General features: G+C 48.8%; 5 protein-coding genes across 5 annotated transcripts; 4 read left to right on the top strand and 1 right to left on the bottom strand.

Annotated features, from left to right (window-relative positions):
• The first annotated feature begins 2,412 nt into the window (after positions 1–2,412).
• On the top strand, positions 2,413–6,138 carry GGS22DRAFT_79435 (uncharacterized protein). The gene is made up of 3 exons (XM_047968115.1): positions 2,413–3,338; positions 3,452–4,689; positions 5,093–6,138. Exons 1-3 carry the CDS (start codon positions 2,619–2,621, stop codon positions 5,526–5,528), a joined length of 2,394 nt encoding a protein of 797 aa, XP_047814573.1. The 5' UTR covers positions 2,413–2,618; the 3' UTR covers positions 5,529–6,138.
• Positions 6,139–6,201: 63 nt separating this feature from the next.
• GGS22DRAFT_79437 (uncharacterized protein) lies at positions 6,202–9,297 on the bottom strand. Its single transcript, XM_047968116.1, has 3 exons — positions 9,030–9,297; positions 8,632–8,959; positions 6,202–8,578 (listed from the first exon to the last, which is right to left on the bottom strand). The coding sequence occupies exons 1-3, from the start codon at positions 9,126–9,128 to the stop codon at positions 6,342–6,344; spliced, it is 2,664 nt and encodes an 887-aa protein (XP_047814574.1). The 5' UTR covers positions 9,129–9,297; the 3' UTR covers positions 6,202–6,341.
• Positions 9,298–10,268: 971 nt separating this feature from the next.
• Positions 10,269–11,704, top strand: GGS22DRAFT_174107 (uncharacterized protein). Its single transcript, XM_047963028.1, has one exon. It carries the CDS (start codon positions 10,738–10,740, stop codon positions 11,323–11,325), a length of 588 nt encoding a protein of 195 aa, XP_047814575.1. The 5' UTR covers positions 10,269–10,737; the 3' UTR covers positions 11,326–11,704.
• A 364-nt stretch (positions 11,705–12,068) lies between these two features.
• Positions 12,069–14,201, top strand: GGS22DRAFT_174109 (histidine acid phosphatase). The gene has a single exon (XM_047963029.1). The coding sequence runs from the start codon at positions 12,471–12,473 to the stop codon at positions 13,902–13,904; it is 1,434 nt and encodes a 477-aa protein (XP_047814576.1). The 5' UTR covers positions 12,069–12,470; the 3' UTR covers positions 13,905–14,201.
• Positions 14,202–14,721: 520 nt separating this feature from the next.
• On the top strand, positions 14,722–16,271 carry GGS22DRAFT_174111 (DHS-like NAD/FAD-binding domain-containing protein). The gene is made up of 2 exons (XM_047963031.1): positions 14,722–15,265; positions 15,354–16,271. The coding sequence occupies exons 1-2, from the start codon at positions 14,746–14,748 to the stop codon at positions 15,920–15,922; spliced, it is 1,089 nt and encodes a 362-aa protein (XP_047814577.1). The 5' UTR covers positions 14,722–14,745; the 3' UTR covers positions 15,923–16,271.
• Positions 16,272–17,460: the final 1,189 nt, after the last annotated feature.

Here is a 17,460-nt window from a genome sequence, read left to right on the forward strand (position 1 = left end):
GGTTCCCCAGATCGACGAAATCGCATTGCGGAGAAGGAACGAAAAAAATAATGCCATGGCGAGAAGGTCGTGTCACGGCTCACAGTAGCACTACATCTCTGCGCGACTATTTCTGAGACACTTCGGGCATATCCGTCTGTCATAAATAAACCAACTTTGCAGCGTTGATACATATCCATGCTGCCATGTTGCCGGAAAATCTAGACAGAGGACCCTGCATATAAACGATGAGATTTACTACGGCTAGTATGACTAACAGGATATGGAGAAGGCAAAAAGAAGAAAAAAATATGCGGTCATATGCGTTCCTATCATGACATATACATGGATACGGCAGATAAATACGGGCAGACGGGTCGCTATGCATGTCAGTAATTAGATCAACTAGTAGGTGCGTGGCGCAGGGAACCCCATCGAATACTAGTCAAAAGTCAGCAGGTCAGACAGGTCTTCTAGTCCTTCTCGCCATCCAACCATCGTAAAGTTTCGAGATTTCCAAGGATCAAGGTCGAAAGCCTCAAAACCGCTGCCATCACCGGACGCCCAGCTACTTACATAGAATACCGTCTTGCGTCTGAACTGTCAAGATTGACTTTGCTGTGCCTGGCACTGGACACTGTCAGACTGGGATTCGATATTCAGGGATTATGAACAGGGGAAGAATAGCCACTGGGACATTCCGTCAAGGATGAAAAACGGAAAGGAAGAAGATGATTGGCTAGCCCTGCCACGATTTGATCCAAGTAGTACAGTAACTTTAACCACACGGCCAAAATTCCTGAAAAACACGGCCACTTCTTAATTCGGATTAGTTCAAAGCTCGGACACTACACTTAATTTAGTAAAAAGGTCAAAAAGTTTTTTATTATTAAGCAAATATATTAACTAGTCATACTATTGGTTCAATTACCTGTCGAATCTCCACATCAATTGATTACATAATGGCGCTTGCTTTACGTAAGCCACCTAACGCCCGCGGCGCGTATCGAAAAAGAATATCGCACGATTTGCTTACTAATATTAGGTCTAAGATAACTTCTCGTATATAATGCTAACAATCAGATGAAACATATCATTATGAAGCCCTTGCTTTAAGAAGCAGATTGATATAGATTTCGGTTCGATGCAGCTACTATTGAATAAGTTATGAGGGTTGAAAGTGGGAGAGTCATACTTTCTTTCTTACTGCACGTGATACCTAGTACCCCTTGAAGTCAACATATATGCTTACTCATCCATCCAGCTCAAGCTTTATCATACAATATCTCAACATTCATACGTATGATAAACGTGCAACCTGAATCAATCAATTCTCCTAGTTGGCTATTACGTATTCAATAAAAATTGTCATTTTATCAAATTATTTCACCTTTAAAACTGCTTGTTGAAATTTAATAGTAAGTATGCACTCATGTGCGATAAAAAACTGCTGAATTAGGTGTAGTGTCCGAGCTTTGAGCTAGTCCGAATTAGAAAGTGGCCGTGTTTTTCAGGAATTTTGGCCGTGTGGTTAAAGTTACTGTAAGTAGTACGAATTATGATGACATATCCAGTCCACCCTGCCCATCGCAATCAGCACATACGTCACCGGTCATCGTTCCAATCGACCGGCTTCATCTTTCCCCATACACTCGATATGGGCGACAGTACAGACACGTTGCGTTCCTCTAGCTGTCTAGTCCCTCGGTCCCTTTCGCTTGTGCCTTGATTGTCTGACCGGCGCTTATCCAATTCGGATTAATACATCAACCTGGCAGCACAGTAGAGCCAGGCTGCCAGGGCGTTTCACTCCGCTTCCTTCTAGGCGCTCTGGCACTCTCTCTTGGATATCAGATGTAACATAGAAATTTTATGTACCTACCTAAGGACACGATCGTCGAGTGAATCACATCTATCGATTCTCACAATAGCATACCGTAACAATTGTACGACCACAATCCTGGCTAGCTAGGGGGTTCTATTGTTTTATTATTATTACCTTTGGCTGGTCTATGACGATACCGTCGAAACAAAGTAGCAATCAACTTGAATCTGTAGAAGCAAACCCGGGCAGATATCTAAGCGTTTCCCTTACCTTGTCAGCTTGGTCTTTTCTCCTTGCTTGACTTGAAGTTGGACAAGATATCTGCATCTTCCTACTCCAAACCCACGAGTTCTTTGTGATACCAACAAACGCACATTTGGACATATTAAATCTGGAATACATACATCCGTATAAGCCTCCGGCATCTCCAGATCGACCTAGACCGCAGCCGAGCCCAATCGTGTTGGACCCTTGTCTGTCTATAACCCAACTTTGGACTAGGCGAACCGAACCATCATCAGCACAGCACAATCCCACTTCGCTTCACTTTGCCGTTCCCTGTTCTCTATTCCCCTTCTCCAATTCTTTTTTCTCCAATATACCTCAATTCACATCACATCACCCAAGCTAACTGGCTCGTTGGCTAAACACATAAACCAACCCGCGACATACAATACTAGGTACCTAGCACTTACCTAAGAAGAGCATCTCAGAGCATACCTGGGTAGAGAGTATTAAAAAGATCGAGTCTCGAGTTCGAGGGACTCTGTTCCCAAAAGAGAAAAAGAAAAAGAAAGAAAAAAAGTGCGAACGCATGCACGCACGTACACAACCTGCGATGCCATCTTACGACCAGAACAAAGCACCGTCAGCATCCGGTACATCTATCCCTGGCGCGCATCGCATTCTACCCGCCGACATCGAGCGGGTTGATGCCTTCGCGCGGAAGCTGTACAAGCGGGCTCGAGCCGCCGGTCCTGATTTAGACGAGATCTCGACGGCGGTGCGCGGCCTGCACACGGTGCTCAAACACCTGAAATTCGAGACGGAGGATCCTGAGTCTTTGCTCTGCGCGGACGACGGGAGCGCCGTATATGCGCGGCAGCTGACGCCGATCCTCGAGGACTCGGAGTTTGCCCTGAAGCAGCTAGACACCATTTTGGAGAAGAAGGCCGGAGGAGGCGGTGGCGATGGTAAGATGCGGATGGACGGGGAGAAGGGGTGGACGATGCTGGAGAGGCGGGAGAAGGACATGATCGGCGTGATAGGGTCGAAGCTTGCAAATCAGAAGCTGAACATCGACATGTTCCTCGACACGATCCAGCTGCACAACCCGTCTAAGTCCCGGCGCATGGTCGATACGAATAGCGCGGATCTCGACTCGATCAAAGATAAGGTGGATGTTATCGCGACGCGCATATGCCAGCGGAAGAATTCCAATTTGGCGGATGAGAACGAAGAGGAGTTATGGGAACGTTTTAGGGACGGGCTCGAAAGTGCAGGATTCTCTAGGGAGGTGTTGCGTAAGAATCAGGTTTGTCGACCATTCTTTTCTTTTTTTCATCTTTTTTCATTAATATTCAACCCAATCATCGCTGTCGGCCCTCCCATCTAGTATCATGATATTGACATGTGTTCATGCACTAGGACGTCATAAGAGCCTACATCCGCCAGTTAGACGAGCAGCTGAGCGCCAACGGCGGCAGCACTCCTTCGGTGCGGGGGCTTCTGGAGCATTACCGGCCTCAGGCTCATGACGGCCTACAGATCGCTCCGTACCCAACGTGCCCAACCCATACCACGTCGGATGAATTTAGTCCGGAGGAGCTGCAGTCCGGAATCGACGAGGAGAAACTATTTCCATCCATGAGGATGAAGCGTTTGGAAGGAGAAGACGACGACGACGACCAACGAAAACAACCACCACCGCCGCACAGCATGCCGAATCATCCTACTTACCTCTCCTATGACCGTCATTCCTCAAGCGGCGACGATGACGAGGACACGATGGCGCTCATGTCCACGCGGGAGCTTATGGCGCTCGATAAGCGAGCCGCCGAGCTGACCCTTGCGAGGTCTCCCGGGACCATGCGTCTGGACCAACAATATCAATTCTCCCCAACCGTCCCGGTGTCGGCAAACTACCACACGTCAACTTCCCCAACCCATCATCATCATCCTCAACCCCCAACATCCCGTCCCGCCCTTCCATCCTCATCCCAACCTCACAACGTCGTCGTCGACCAATCCGTAGTACCCTCGCGGCACATCCCACCATCCGGTAGTAGCTTAGAGCAACAACAAGCGCTCGCGACACTACAACAGCGAAATGCACGTCTAGCTCCTGATAGCCAAGGTCGGGAGATCCCGCTCGAGGCGAAGTGGACACGTATCTCACGACGTCTGATATCGCCCGAAGTCCTCGCCGGGGCCGGGGTGCGGTACGAAGCACGGCCGGACTTCGTGGCCGTACTAGGAGAGTTAAGCCGGGACCAAGTAGCCGACTTCGCGCGGCGGACGACCGAGGCTAGGAATTCGAGACGCCGGCGATCAAGTGCTGCTAATGCTGCTGCTACCCCTATTGCTACTATTGCGGCGGGGAATGGTGTGAGTGGGAGGCGAACTGAGGATAAGTATCATCCGGACAAGTACCGGAATTGGAATGTGATTGAGGAGGAAGAGAGGCGGCGAGATGGAGGTGGTGGTAGGGATGGGTACAACTCCAACGCTGATGACAATGGTGCAACCTACGTGGTGAATAGCCGTCGTCGGAACCGAAAAGGAAGTACGGCGAGTTCAGTAAGCGCGCTGTACGACTCAAGCGACGACGAGGGGACCTCCGACAGCGAGGCAGATTACGGCGACAGAGACCGAGACCACCACGAGTCCTCGTCGTACTCCCAATCATACCCGCGTTCCAGCTCCTACCTAGAAAACTACCATAACTCCCAACAGAACCTACGCCGAAGCTCCACAGCACCCTCCACATCGACCAACCAAGACGAGAGAGTTCACTTCCGAGCCCGAGGCGGCACCGACAACAACGGCACCCGGCGCGGAAGCGGCGATCCCAACCCCGAAAACACCAACGCCACGAAAGGCACCAAAACCTACCCCTTCATCGTACCACCCCCCACCAGCAACGGCAAAGACAAGCCGAACGACAAAGACACCAACAACGGCGCCGGGACCAGCCCCGCCGCAACCGTAAAGCCGAAGTCGATCCTCAAGAACAAAAACGACGACCCGCACGTGCGCATCGACCCCCACCCGCAAATCATAGACGAGTCCTCGCGTTCCCTATCCCGCAGCCTACCCTACCGCCGCAGCGAGCGGGAGCGGCGAGAGCGAGAACGGTCCCGGTCCCGGGTTCGGGATAGAGATAGGGAAAGGGAGCACGATCGGGAAAAGCGATATCACCGGGAGCAATCGAAAGAGCGACATCATCGGGACGGCAAAGAGTACCATTCCTCCTCCTCACACCGCGACCGGGATCGGGATCGGGATCGGGACGAGGAGTACCACCGCCACCGCAGTTCCGGACACCGGTACCACGGGGGTGGGGGGTCGAGTACGACGTCCCGACGGACGCGGGATCGGGAGTACCACGATGATCACTACAGCGGGGGTAGTGGGCGGAAAGAAGACCGCACTTCGAAGAAGAAGGCGCGGGACGAGACGATCCGGGCTGTTGGGCTTGGGGGCGCGGCGGCTGCGATGCTGAGTATGCTGAGCGAGGCGGCGCTTTAGAAGGGCGCTGGTCGCTTGGTGTGTTAGTACCGGGTATGGAAGCTGCCGCGGAAGAAAGGGGATTTGTGGAATGGGGCAGGGGTTTGAAGTTGGTGGATGGGTGGTAGGATTTAAGTTGCTCTCTAGTTGGTTTAGGGGATAAGGGGTAGGGGGGGAAGTGTAAAAAGTGTAGCAATGAAGAAAGGAAGAAAGCAAGAGAGAGAGAAAGCAAGAAATAACAAGAAAAGAGAGAGAGAGAGAGAGAGAGAGAGAACATAAAACGACGAGACGAAAATGATGATTCATCACGAGAACACGATACCATTTGCTTGTTTGTATCAGGGTAAGGCTATCCGGTCTGCTAGCTGAGCTGCGGGAGGGATCGCCCGTCTTCCGTTCGAGTACCTATGAACGGGATTCGGACGCGTCTTGTCTCGTTTTATCTTCTAGTATTTGGAATTAATGGTATCCGTCTACGAAGTCTGCAAGTGATGCTAGGAACCTGGGGAGCAGAGCGGTGGTATACATATTACTTGTAGGATGCTTTCGATACCCAATAGAGTCAAGCGATATATATTCAGATAGGGAACAAATTATGTACTGACACTTGGAATATCTTGTAGACATGTGCATGTGAAGAGCTTGGCGTGTGAATATCATTTATCCAGTCATCATTAAATCTCGCCTGGTTTATTCACCTAGGCTATGTTGTAGCTAGACAATTAGGTATTAAACATCATTCATGTCTATCTATACTGGGTCTTACACATCATTCATTTCATACCCCCTTCATTCAGCATGAACAAGATCATCGCCGCTTTGCACTTCTTCTAGTCGAAGATCTTTGCGTATTGCCGCCTAGCCCTGCATCGTTCTTTAAGCTTGCTAAAGAAACCTTCTCCTGGTTCGGCTGCCCGTCCGCTAAGTTACCTTGCTTGCTGATACGACCATAATAAGCGTCCCGAAGTTGCCGGGACTCTGATTTATCATACTCGAGCTGCGTAGCGCGCGGTGGGCTATCGCCGTTCCTCGTCGCTTGATAACTATCATCGCTTGGCTCCATCATCTTATCCAGAAGTCCGAACGCCCCTGTTGCAGTCTGCACTGAATCTAGACGAGATGCTATGGACTCTGCTCTCCTAAAGTTGGGTTTGGAACTAGTTGCATGTGTTGAGGATTCGGCGCTCGCGCTCGATGTTGCCGAGACGTTACTTGCTGCGCGGCCGAGTATCTTGCGTTGTCGACGTTGTCCTGGTGCTGGTTGCGGCTTCAAGCTATCACCTTCCAAAACAACTCCATCGCGAGATACTAGAGAATTCAACATCTTTGACATTTCATCAAGTTCTGTCGCGTTAGATTGTTTAGCTTGTCGCTTCCGTTGTTCCTCCTCCTTGTTCGTGAAACCATCATCCTCTTGTAATGGGGGGATCGGGGTATCGGAATCGTCACAGCCATCGGAGTCCCCCACTTCGCCTCCGGTCGGCACACGTTTGAATTTTCGCGGTGTAGGAGACGTCTTCTGCGGAGATGTCTTCTGCGGAGATGGAGACTTGTTCAATGCGTTTGGTGTCATTTCTGATAGTGGTTTGGAGATAGGTGTAGGCTCAACGTTGATGTTCTCTGTCTGATTCTCTGTTTGGTGGGTAGGGGCCGTCTCATAGTTGGTCCCGTTGGCCTCATTAGTTTCCTGCTCTTGCATAGTGGCATCTTGGAGCATGGGCGTATCGTCATCAAAGGCGGTCATATCGATTCCATGCTTCATTACTGATGTAGGTACCGGTGCTGATGGCCTCGTCTTGGGGAGGATCTTGTGCGCAGGCTCTGACTTTGATTTTGTAACTATATCCTTTTCCTTGTTCTTAAGAGCCTCCCGTTCGATAGACGTAGCCTGAGCGAGTTCCTTACATAGATAGCTCCGCCATGGTACAAAGCAACCCGTCGTTATACACTGCCATAGCCAGTCGGCACTAACGATCGGAATCTTAGAAATCGTGGCGAAATCCAGCTTCTGCTTCCTAACTTGATCGAGAGAGGGACAGACCAGTAACGAGCACTGCGAATTTAATCGCTCGGAATATTTCGCGCCGAGCTGGGTGATGGCTTTTTGTACTTGATTTAGCTGCTCATTCCTAAAACCAGCAGTGCATATCGCTAAGTCTTGAAACCCCTCAATGGGAAACCGAGGAAACGGCTGTCCCAACACGTGGTCGTCCGGCTTGAACAATGTTTTATTATGAACACATCGTTCAATGTAGAACTCGGTGACGATGTGCATCCCTTCCGGAAGCTCGGGGTGAGATTCAGGCTGAGACGTCTGGGGAACAATAAGATATCGTCGATCTAGTGGTTCGTTATGGCTAGACAGAGCGGCGTCCTCGATAGATCGGGTTACTCGTCCGTCGTGGGACAAGATATGATGGCCTAAGATTTCCTGCTTGCCCTGAGAGAATCCGTGAATGTAAAAGCGGCAAGAGGAAAAGACACCACTCTCAACCTGTTGGACGTGATTCGGCCGCGGAACCTCACCGCTAGGAGGCGTTATCAAGTCTGTAGAGTGTAAAGTAGGGGGTACGCCAGTAGTCATCTCCTTGGCGCTAGTGGTAATCATCGACTTAGATAGGTCGGTCGATGATTGGTTTACGAGAATATCACCCCAAAGATTATCCTTCTGGCTTGTGAGTTTCATGCTCGCGGTCTTTCTAAGCTTTCTTCGACCATCGTCTGCCGAAGGGCCGACCGCGCCATCACGAGGTCTCTTGCCTAGTGATGCACCTCGCCTTAGGTCTCTTCTTATCCACGCGTCTTTTCCACGTTCCTCTGCGGGCAATGTAGGATCATAGCACTCCTCATTGAGGATCATGCCTCTCTCGACACTGTCGTGTAGCCACTCGACAGAGACGGTTCTTATCCGCCACTTCCGCGCAGCAATGTACTTCTTCCCTTCAGGCTTGTTTACGATGAGATGGGTCACGGCCCTGGAGAGATCGCCGACGTATTCACCTCCATTCGCTTTAACCTTGCTTTCGATCGCAGAGCGCGTCTCATCTTCACTTGTTAGTCTTCAAGTTAGAAGGTAGATAAGAAAGTAGACGACATACTGTCCTCGAAGCCAGTCAGACAGCATATTAGCTTTATCCTCTCCCTTTGTTCAACGACCGGGCTATTAGGAATACCACCACCGGCTTCGAAGGTCTTTAGCTTCCAGGTATTTTCCAGTGCATCGAAATCGAAATCGGTGTCCTCCAACCACAGCACTCGTACGGCATCAACCCAACCGGCAGCCATTGGCTTAATGTCGGGTCTCTCCCTGGCGACATGGCGATACTTTGCCGTGTCGTAGTCCCCGACGATCAGGTGGGTCACATCCGGTGTGAGGTCGTACTTGTGAATACCGCCTAGATCGGCGGTTTGTTGGGCGATTTTAGTCTGGACGGCAACGATACGATTAGTCAAAATAACATAGGCGTATACTATAGGCTTAATAGAGATAGCATACACGCAAGTCAGCCTCAATACTAGTACAGCAGAGAACGAGACCTTCGAAGGGCTTGGACGGGTCGAACGGCCTATCCGGGGCTGGCGAAGACTCTGTCATGTCTTCAGGTATGCATAGGTCTTCGGTGGCTTTCAGGGGCAAAAAGGCATTGTGCAGAGAAGTGATGCATGAATATATTGTGTAAATGTGAGCTTCCAAATTCGAACTTCAAGGTACGAATGTACAAATACATGGAAGTAACTTTGGAATTCTTCAATTGAGGCGCGTCAAGTTTACAAAGTGGAGTCGCGTCAAACGGTGGGAACATTGAAGGTCTAAATTGAAAAATGTGGGGCCCGTCGCGTCAACGGTGTCTTTCAAGTTTCAATGTTCTGTGACGCACTTAATAACGGGCTACTAGGCTGCTAGGTAAGCCGGAATCATCCAATCATACTTCAGCATCGCCTACCACCCCGCAGTATACAACTCACCCCATCCCCCACCAAGTTGTTCTCATCTTTCAACTCGGACTCAGATAGCCAGATAACTTCGCAACTTACCTATAATTAAAGTGTTAAATCATTCATATCAATTATTTTTCCAACTTTAGGCAATTGACACAATTCCCTGTGGCTTCTTTAATTTCAAAAATTCACATTATCATTGAAGCAAATATTCTTCGTATTTCTAGGTTCAAAAGAAGTTCTTCCCCAACTAAAATCTCCGTGCTTAAAGACAATACCTCAGTAACGTCCAACTTGCCCTTATCCCATGACATGATGTCTAATAAATATAGGTGCACAGTGAGTGATAATGTATACCAAGAGAATGTGCATATCATGGTTCTCTCATATGTCCAGAGTCTTGCTATTTCAATTGTACGTATAGCTCAGGACCAACTCATGTAAACATCCATAAACCTCAAATGTTCGGAAGCCCAATACCTACCTATCTATGGTGTCACGTTCAAGGCAGATCTCGATTGTGCTGATCTTCACCTTCTCGTACGCCACCGGCAGCACCGGGTAGCTACCAGATAAGTAAACTAGTTTATAAAGGTGTACTTTTCTAATTATCGTATGTTCTTCACCCTCTTCACCCTCTTACAATCGTATCTAACCCCCCTTCCGATGTCTGATGAATCTCACATTGCGTTCCGGAGACGTAGTGATCTGCTTGAGATATATCCGGTTGGTCCAAACAAGAGCCTCACATCCGATTACGTGGATGAGGTAGACACGAGCAACCTCCAGGACGGACCGGAAAGCTTATCTCAACCAGCATAAAGTACGTGTGGCCCCTTCTGCCATTCGTCCAGTTAGACATCCGAACCGCCCTCCGATTCTTGCTTTGGATGTTCCACCGTGATTGTAAGGCTTTCTGAATTCTGGGCAGTCAGCATTCGCAACCACAACTTGGATATTGTGACTGCTATCGACGAATAGCCCTAAATCCCAGGGTCTGGTGTTTCCCACCATGAATTCACATAAGAATGGCGGTTTGCTCGCCTCTTACATCATATCAGAGAATCTTGCTGGCTTCTGCCGATGCGTACAATACCCGACACTGCTCGTGGAGGAGACGTAGTAAACGTAGAAAGAGGTAGGTTTGCTAATTTAACTTCGGGTGTTTCGCCCTTTCATAGTCCTTCGATCTGTTCCAAAATCTATGATCTCAACATCCCAAACCGCTTTTCGTCATTTCAATTCAATCTCGTGCTACAGACGAGATGCCTCGCTACACATCATCTTCTCCCTCCATTTCGCCGACCTCACGTACCTACGCATCATCCAACTCTCATCGCAGTAGCGTTTCCTCAGACTCTGGGCCACCGCGTCAACACCGACCAGTACCGGCTCATTCAGATAGTGGCAAAGACATACTCAAGACCTCCTTGGTTTTCCTTGGTGTCATCGGAGCTGCTTCAATCGCGGCTTCTAGATACTGGCCCAAGGGTGTCTTATACGGGGAGAAAGAAACATGGACCCACGACGCCAAAGAAGCCAAAGAAGAAGTCAAACATATCATGAAGGGTGATAGGAGTCACCGGAGAAGGCCTCGTGACATCGGACACGGCGACCAAGATGCCTTCAGACGCAGAAGACCTCCCCACGTTACCGTAAGAGACGAGCCGGTAGCTCCGGGACCTGCTGATCGAAATATATATGTTGGCCCGGCTCCGTCTCCGGCTCGGAAATCCGAGGATGACAGGAGAAATCGAAGCAGACAACGCGTGCTTGATCCCCAAGAAAGACGAAGGTTTAGCGACGAACCGCTCAGGTCGCAGGAATTCAAGGGTTCACCATCTGTGGAGTGATAAGATTCGCATTCGAGATTGGCCATCTTCAGCGGCGGGCTTCATAGGCCTAGATATTGTAAAACATTCATTACACAGAATAGAGATAATCGTGGTTTCATGATTCCTTACTCTCATAATCAAATTTGAGGGATGGGCATGTTTCTTTTTTTAAAAAAAAAAATGTATGAAGGCTATTTTGTCTGAATGTTTCCATGTGTCTTTATAGAGCAGTTGGACTGGCAAACTCGGTTTAAACTGCTTCCACCTTGGGCTGACCTATAGGAGTCATTGGCAAAGCAAGTGACGATGCCATTCACGTAAGACCCGATTTTACTGTTAAAAATATAAAAATGACCATAATAACCTAGAAACGTGATCAAGTCTAGTAATAGGACTCAAACAAACCGAATGGATGAGAGTGATGAAATTAAAATTAAACTGTTCGTCGGCGCATCGTGTCCCATATGATTATCTGTACAGGACACTCTGGGCTTATCAGCTGCGCTTCACGAGCTGTATAGGCATGTTTAGTGAACCGTTAGAAGAACAAGTGTCCCGCGGAAAAGAGTTGTTTTGTGCTGTTATTTCCGGGGGGCTGAAACATCGACACGGAAACTTGATATGAAATATTTAGACTGATCAACAGGTACCGTTGGTGGAACAAATTGATAAAAGTTTGCATAGGTCCAATCCTACCTAGTATCATTTCTTCCACTCTTTCTTTAGCTATTGTGTATTAATTCGCTGGTTGCAAGAATTATCTGTTACCAGAGGTCGAATTTAGTCGTGACGTCGTTGTTGCGTTACTGCGTAGCGAACCCGAACCCAGAACGCCCAAGCGTTTTAGTACTACTAAGGTAGGGCTGCCCAGGTGTAACCATTTGAGCTTGTTTTTAGCTGCCGGCGTACCCCTGTCTAGCCTGTCTAGGCTCTAGCTCATAGGTACCTAATGACGCCAACATCCAGCATTTTAGTTGCATTAGGAAGTGTAATTTCAGGTACCTCCTTCATCAGCTATCGTCATTTCGTAATGGATGCGGTCTTTGTCGATCGTCTTGGCGGCATCTTTGAAAGAGCTAGCGAAGACATAAAATCTTTGCGCTCTCAACTTACGAGTAACAATGTCAACACCTAGGTGACACCGCGTGTTTTGCAACAACACAATGGCACCGTCATTCGTTAAAGAGCTCCTTCAGCTCACCGCATTCGTGCTTCCAGCACTCCAGACTTGCTCAGCTGCCTCCCTTTACTCCACCTACCAATTCAATCCTCTCGAGCATCTGGGCGGTGTAGCGCCATACTTCGAACCGCAAGATCCGTCAGCATCGCCATCAACTCCTCAGGGCTGCACGACGTCGAGGGCGGTCTATCTCAACCGCCATGCTGCGATCTATGCCAACGACTACGATTACGAGGAATACATCGATCCCTTCGTCTCCAAGTTAGAAAACAACACGGCTACCGACTGGACCAAGATCCCGTCGCTGAGCTTCCTCGCTGGCTGGACGGTTCCGCTGACGGATGCTGAGCAAGAGTTGCTGACGCGGGTCGGCAGACTCGAAGCCACCCAGCTCGGCGTCACCCTCTCATTCCGGTACCCGAACCTCAAGCTGCCATCGCGCATCTGGACGTCGTCCGCCGAGCGCACCGTGAAGTCGGCGCAGTCGTTAGCGAGAGGGTTGGAGCTCGACGAGAACGAGATCAACGTGGTCAGCATTTATGAATCGGAGGAAGCGGGCGCGGATTCCTTGACGCCATACAAGAGCTGCCCGGCCTATTCGTCATCGTTTGGGAGCGACCAATCGGCGGTTTACCTGGAGAAGTTCACGAAACCCATCATGGCGAGACTGAACGCGTTAGCTCCCGGGTTTAATTTCACGGCTAACGATGTCTACGGCATGATGGAGTTATGTGGATATGAATCGGTGATTCGGGGAAGCTCGCCGTTCTGTGATCTGGACTTGTTTAGCCCAGATGATTGGCTAGGATGGGAGTACACGGCCGATGTTATGTACCACTACAATGTGGGATACGGCAATACCATTTCTGGAGTTGTAGGATTGCCTTGGTTCAACGCGTCGGCAAATTTGCTTTTGGGGGAGTCGAGCGATGAGCATGATATATACGTCAGCTTTACCCACCGCGAGTTGCCTCCAATGGTGTTTGTGGCCATGGGCTTGTTCAATAACTCCGAGTTTGGTGGAAGCGAGGCTACTATCAATGATACGATGCCGCTCGACCGGATTAACTACCGACGGGCATGGAAAAGCTCGCATGTACTCCCGTTCTTGAGCAACCTGGCTATTGAGAGGTTGAACTGCTCGGGCAGCTATGGTTACGAGGATGGTGACTATTACCGAGTGTTGGTGAATAGCGCACCTCAGCCGTTACCGAACTGTGCCGATGGACCGGGAACGACATGCTCAAGGTCTGGGTTTGAGCAGTACCTGCAAGAGAGGGTTGACATGTTCCAAGGCTTCTCCGAAAAGTGTGGTGTCGACTACAAGAACTCGACAGATACTGTGTCTATCTATACCAACCCGGCGGTGGGCAACGGCACCGTCGTTGGAAAGAGATACGAAGCGTTCAAGAATTAATGTAACTTGACTAATGTTTATGACGTGATCACGATTTATACATAGGTCAGGTCAAGGACCTCGCGCAGGAGCAGTTGAATCAAGACCTTATTGGATGTAGATAATGAGCCTTGGAATTGGATGATAAAAAACTAGAATCGGCAGGTACATAATAAAAGGCCCAATCAAAAGCTGACATCATAGATTCAAACAAGATTTTGACTAGCGTGGCGCTAGAAAGGTTTAGCGGCTTCTAAAGTGTTCAACGAACCAGCGAGTCGGGTATTCTCGTGCGTCAATCTCGTGCATCAATCTACGAAGCTCCTTCTAAACTGCAATGAGGAAGCTAAGGGAACAGCTAAATGAAAGCGGGGAAACAGGACCGCATTGTATCGTTTGTGAGCATAGGGGAAACCTACAAAGGCACCTCTTGTGAATAGAAGAAATTAGTCATGAACGTTAACGAATCAAAAATGATCTATGCTAAGTGTTCGGGATGAAGAGTAGCTCTGAACATTTGTGAAGCCCCTATATGAGCTAGGCTTTCGAGGGGTAGATCCCGAGATACATCGTTCTAATAACATAATCGACAATTGGCTTTCGAGTATAAATAAAAAGAGGTTAGAATATTTCGTTTCAATGTTACTATTTCGTTGAAGAAATACCTCCGGTACTGGTGCTCGTTAATTGGACGCGTTTGCTGGATAAGCGGAACCGCGTAAAACATCTTAACCAATGATAATATGGTAAAGTGCAGGGGTAAATTCATTGAACCAATGACAGTTCAATTTCTTTTTAAGGTGGTCCGTTTAGTTTAGTTCAGCCAATCTACTTGGGCAGAAGACAATCGCGAGTTCTTGGTATGTTGGTTGTCCGCAATTCAGGTTGGCGAGGCAGACAAGATGATATCAGGCGTATCTCCAGGCATCTACTGTCGCCTAGCATGTTACGCCCCTCTCAATATTTAATATCATCATACTTCCCTCGCCGTCTCATAATATCTAGTTCCATCTTCGCCTCACATCGTTCATTTTGGACCCGAAATACAGCCCACGCAGAAACAATGACACCACGAACATCTATCGACGAGTTTAAAGAGCTCGTTAACTCTAGCAACCGCGTTCTAGCTCTCTGCGGAGCCGGGCTATCAGCCGCTTCGGGACTCCCCACGTTCCGCGGCGCTGGCGGTCTGTGGCGCAACCACGAACCCACATCTCTCGCGACGCCAAATGCGTTCAGAGAAGATCCATCCCTCGTCTGGCTCTTCTATGCGTGGCGCAGACACATGGCGCTCACAGCCAAGCCAAATCGCGGCCATTACGCCCTCGCCGAGCTAGCCAAGAAGAAAACTAATTTCCTATGCCTAACTCAGAACGTTGACGGTAAGTTATTCCGCAGCTGATGATGAGGGGGGTGACATTATGTCATTGCAAGCCTCTGATAGTGTGCTTTTTTGCGCCATCGCATCAGGTCTTTCGCCACGTGCCGGACATCCAGATGAGAAACTCCGGCTGCTCCACGGCAGCCTGCTTGATAATAAGTGCTTCAATGATTGTGGCTACATCGATCGGAATAATCTGAGCGACCCGGTATGTCCCGCTCTCGCGCCCGCGGCGGACGATTATCCACCTGATAAGACGATGCCGTTGCTCGATCCAAACGTCCCCGTGCCGTTCGTCAAGGTGGAGGATTTGCCGCACTGTCCGAAATGCAAGACGGGATTGCTAAGACCGGGCGTGGTTTGGTTCGGTGAGTCGCTTGATATAGTGATGATCGGGGGAGTCAACGAATGGATTAGGCGGGATCATATCGATATTATGCTAGTAATCGGGACAGCGGCCGTCGTTTATCCCGCTGCGGGCTACACGCAGAAGGCTCGGGCGAAGGGGGCCGTTGTCGCAGTGGTGAACCCGGATCTCGACTCGGCCCTGGGGTTGTCGGATGAGGACTTCTTTTTCCAAGGTGATGCCTCTGAGATTCTTCCGCAACTTTTTGAGGGAGTTATTGGGGAAATGGATGAGCATGGGAAGATTCGGTGAAGTTGCGGAACACCTACTGCGGAATATTGCGGAATAACAGTTGCTCTCTTATTGACGATACTAACTAGTTGGTATTATTCACATATGATCATTGAGAAGAGCAGTCGTAATTCTTAATGTGTACGGAATAATGGTAGATTCGCTCGGATATTCAGAGGAGGTGAGTTGAGGGGAGGTGAACAGCGACAAAGTCTATATCTCTACCTATACATCGCCCTATCTGGCCCTCATCTCTCAAAGTAATACTATGGGTGTTAAATCTATTCTGGGATAATCAATTGCTATTTTATATCCAAATAGCGAGTCTAAGCAGATGGATACGAGAAAATGTACTCACACTTCGTCTTAATTCTACGAGCTGTGGTTAGAATTTTGAACTAGGGGTATAACGGAAGTTATTAAAAACATAATAATTACAGGAGATTGGTGGAAATATTATATCAGGTAAGTCAACTTGTTTCATCGATTGGCTATAGAATCTTGAAATTGTGTCTTAAAGTCTTTCCTCTCGAAATAAATTCTCAATGATTATTTCATACCTAGGTACTTACTACGTATGTATCACTCAGGTTTTTTATAAAAAAAGAAGCTACCTACCTATGGGAGTATCAATTATATAATGCTTTGCTTTTATGATCATTTTTGACCAAGACTTACCTAGGTAGTCTGATAAAATGAGACTCACCTTCCCATGTCTGGAATGCGTTGACAGGGGTAACGGGCAAGCATGCACCAGACAAGCTCAGGATAGAGTTGCTTCGGGTTCACGAAGATAGGACTAGCAAGGTACGGAAACATTGCAGGCAGCGTAGTAATAAATACGAACTAAAAACAAGCATTCCCTGTTGCTAAATAAGGTCTAGGCCTGGCGGAATAGCCGTATAGTTTTAAACCCGGCGTACTAAGTAGGTACTAGGTAGGTAGGTAGGTAGGTACTAGGTAGGTAGGTGAGAGGTGAGTATTTTTTTCTATCTCTCGGACTCCAACCTCCCCTCACAATAATAACCACATTCCGAAAGTGACCCCTCGCCATGCGCGCATGAGGGGCTCTACACCCGGGACCAGATCAGATCTCTCGTACCAAGAACCTTATCAAGCCATCACGGCGATTGCGCATAACTCGAATGTGACTCTCCTGCCAGATGCAGCTTAGGCGAGGTGGTAATTGAAGAGGATGGGCGGGAGATCACCCCGGACTTGGCAAGTCAATGCTTCTCGAGTGGATTGAAGCTTAGATTACGAGCAATTCGGTATGATTGGGAAATGCCTTCAAAGTCTTGGCTTCCTAACGTAACCGTTCCATCAATTCGGCTGCCATGGCATGGCATAGCCATATAGCACGCCATTGTGATATGTAAGGGGTTAACGGGGTCGTATACTTACTGCTACGCCATTGTCTCTGACTCTCTCTGTTGTTTATTAATCTGCCTGCAGTCCCCCCTCACCGATCGACAGGAATCAATCCTTCGCTCTCCACCTTCAATTGGCGAAGGGGAAATCAACAATTCCTATTCCTGTGTAAGCCCTGCCCCCGGAGT

Source organism: Annulohypoxylon maeteangense (genome assembly GCF_022496945.1).
Source record: "Annulohypoxylon maeteangense strain CBS 123835 unplaced genomic scaffold GGS22scaffold_23, whole genome shotgun sequence".
Taxonomy (NCBI): domain Eukaryota; kingdom Fungi; phylum Ascomycota; class Sordariomycetes; order Xylariales; family Hypoxylaceae; genus Annulohypoxylon; species Annulohypoxylon maeteangense.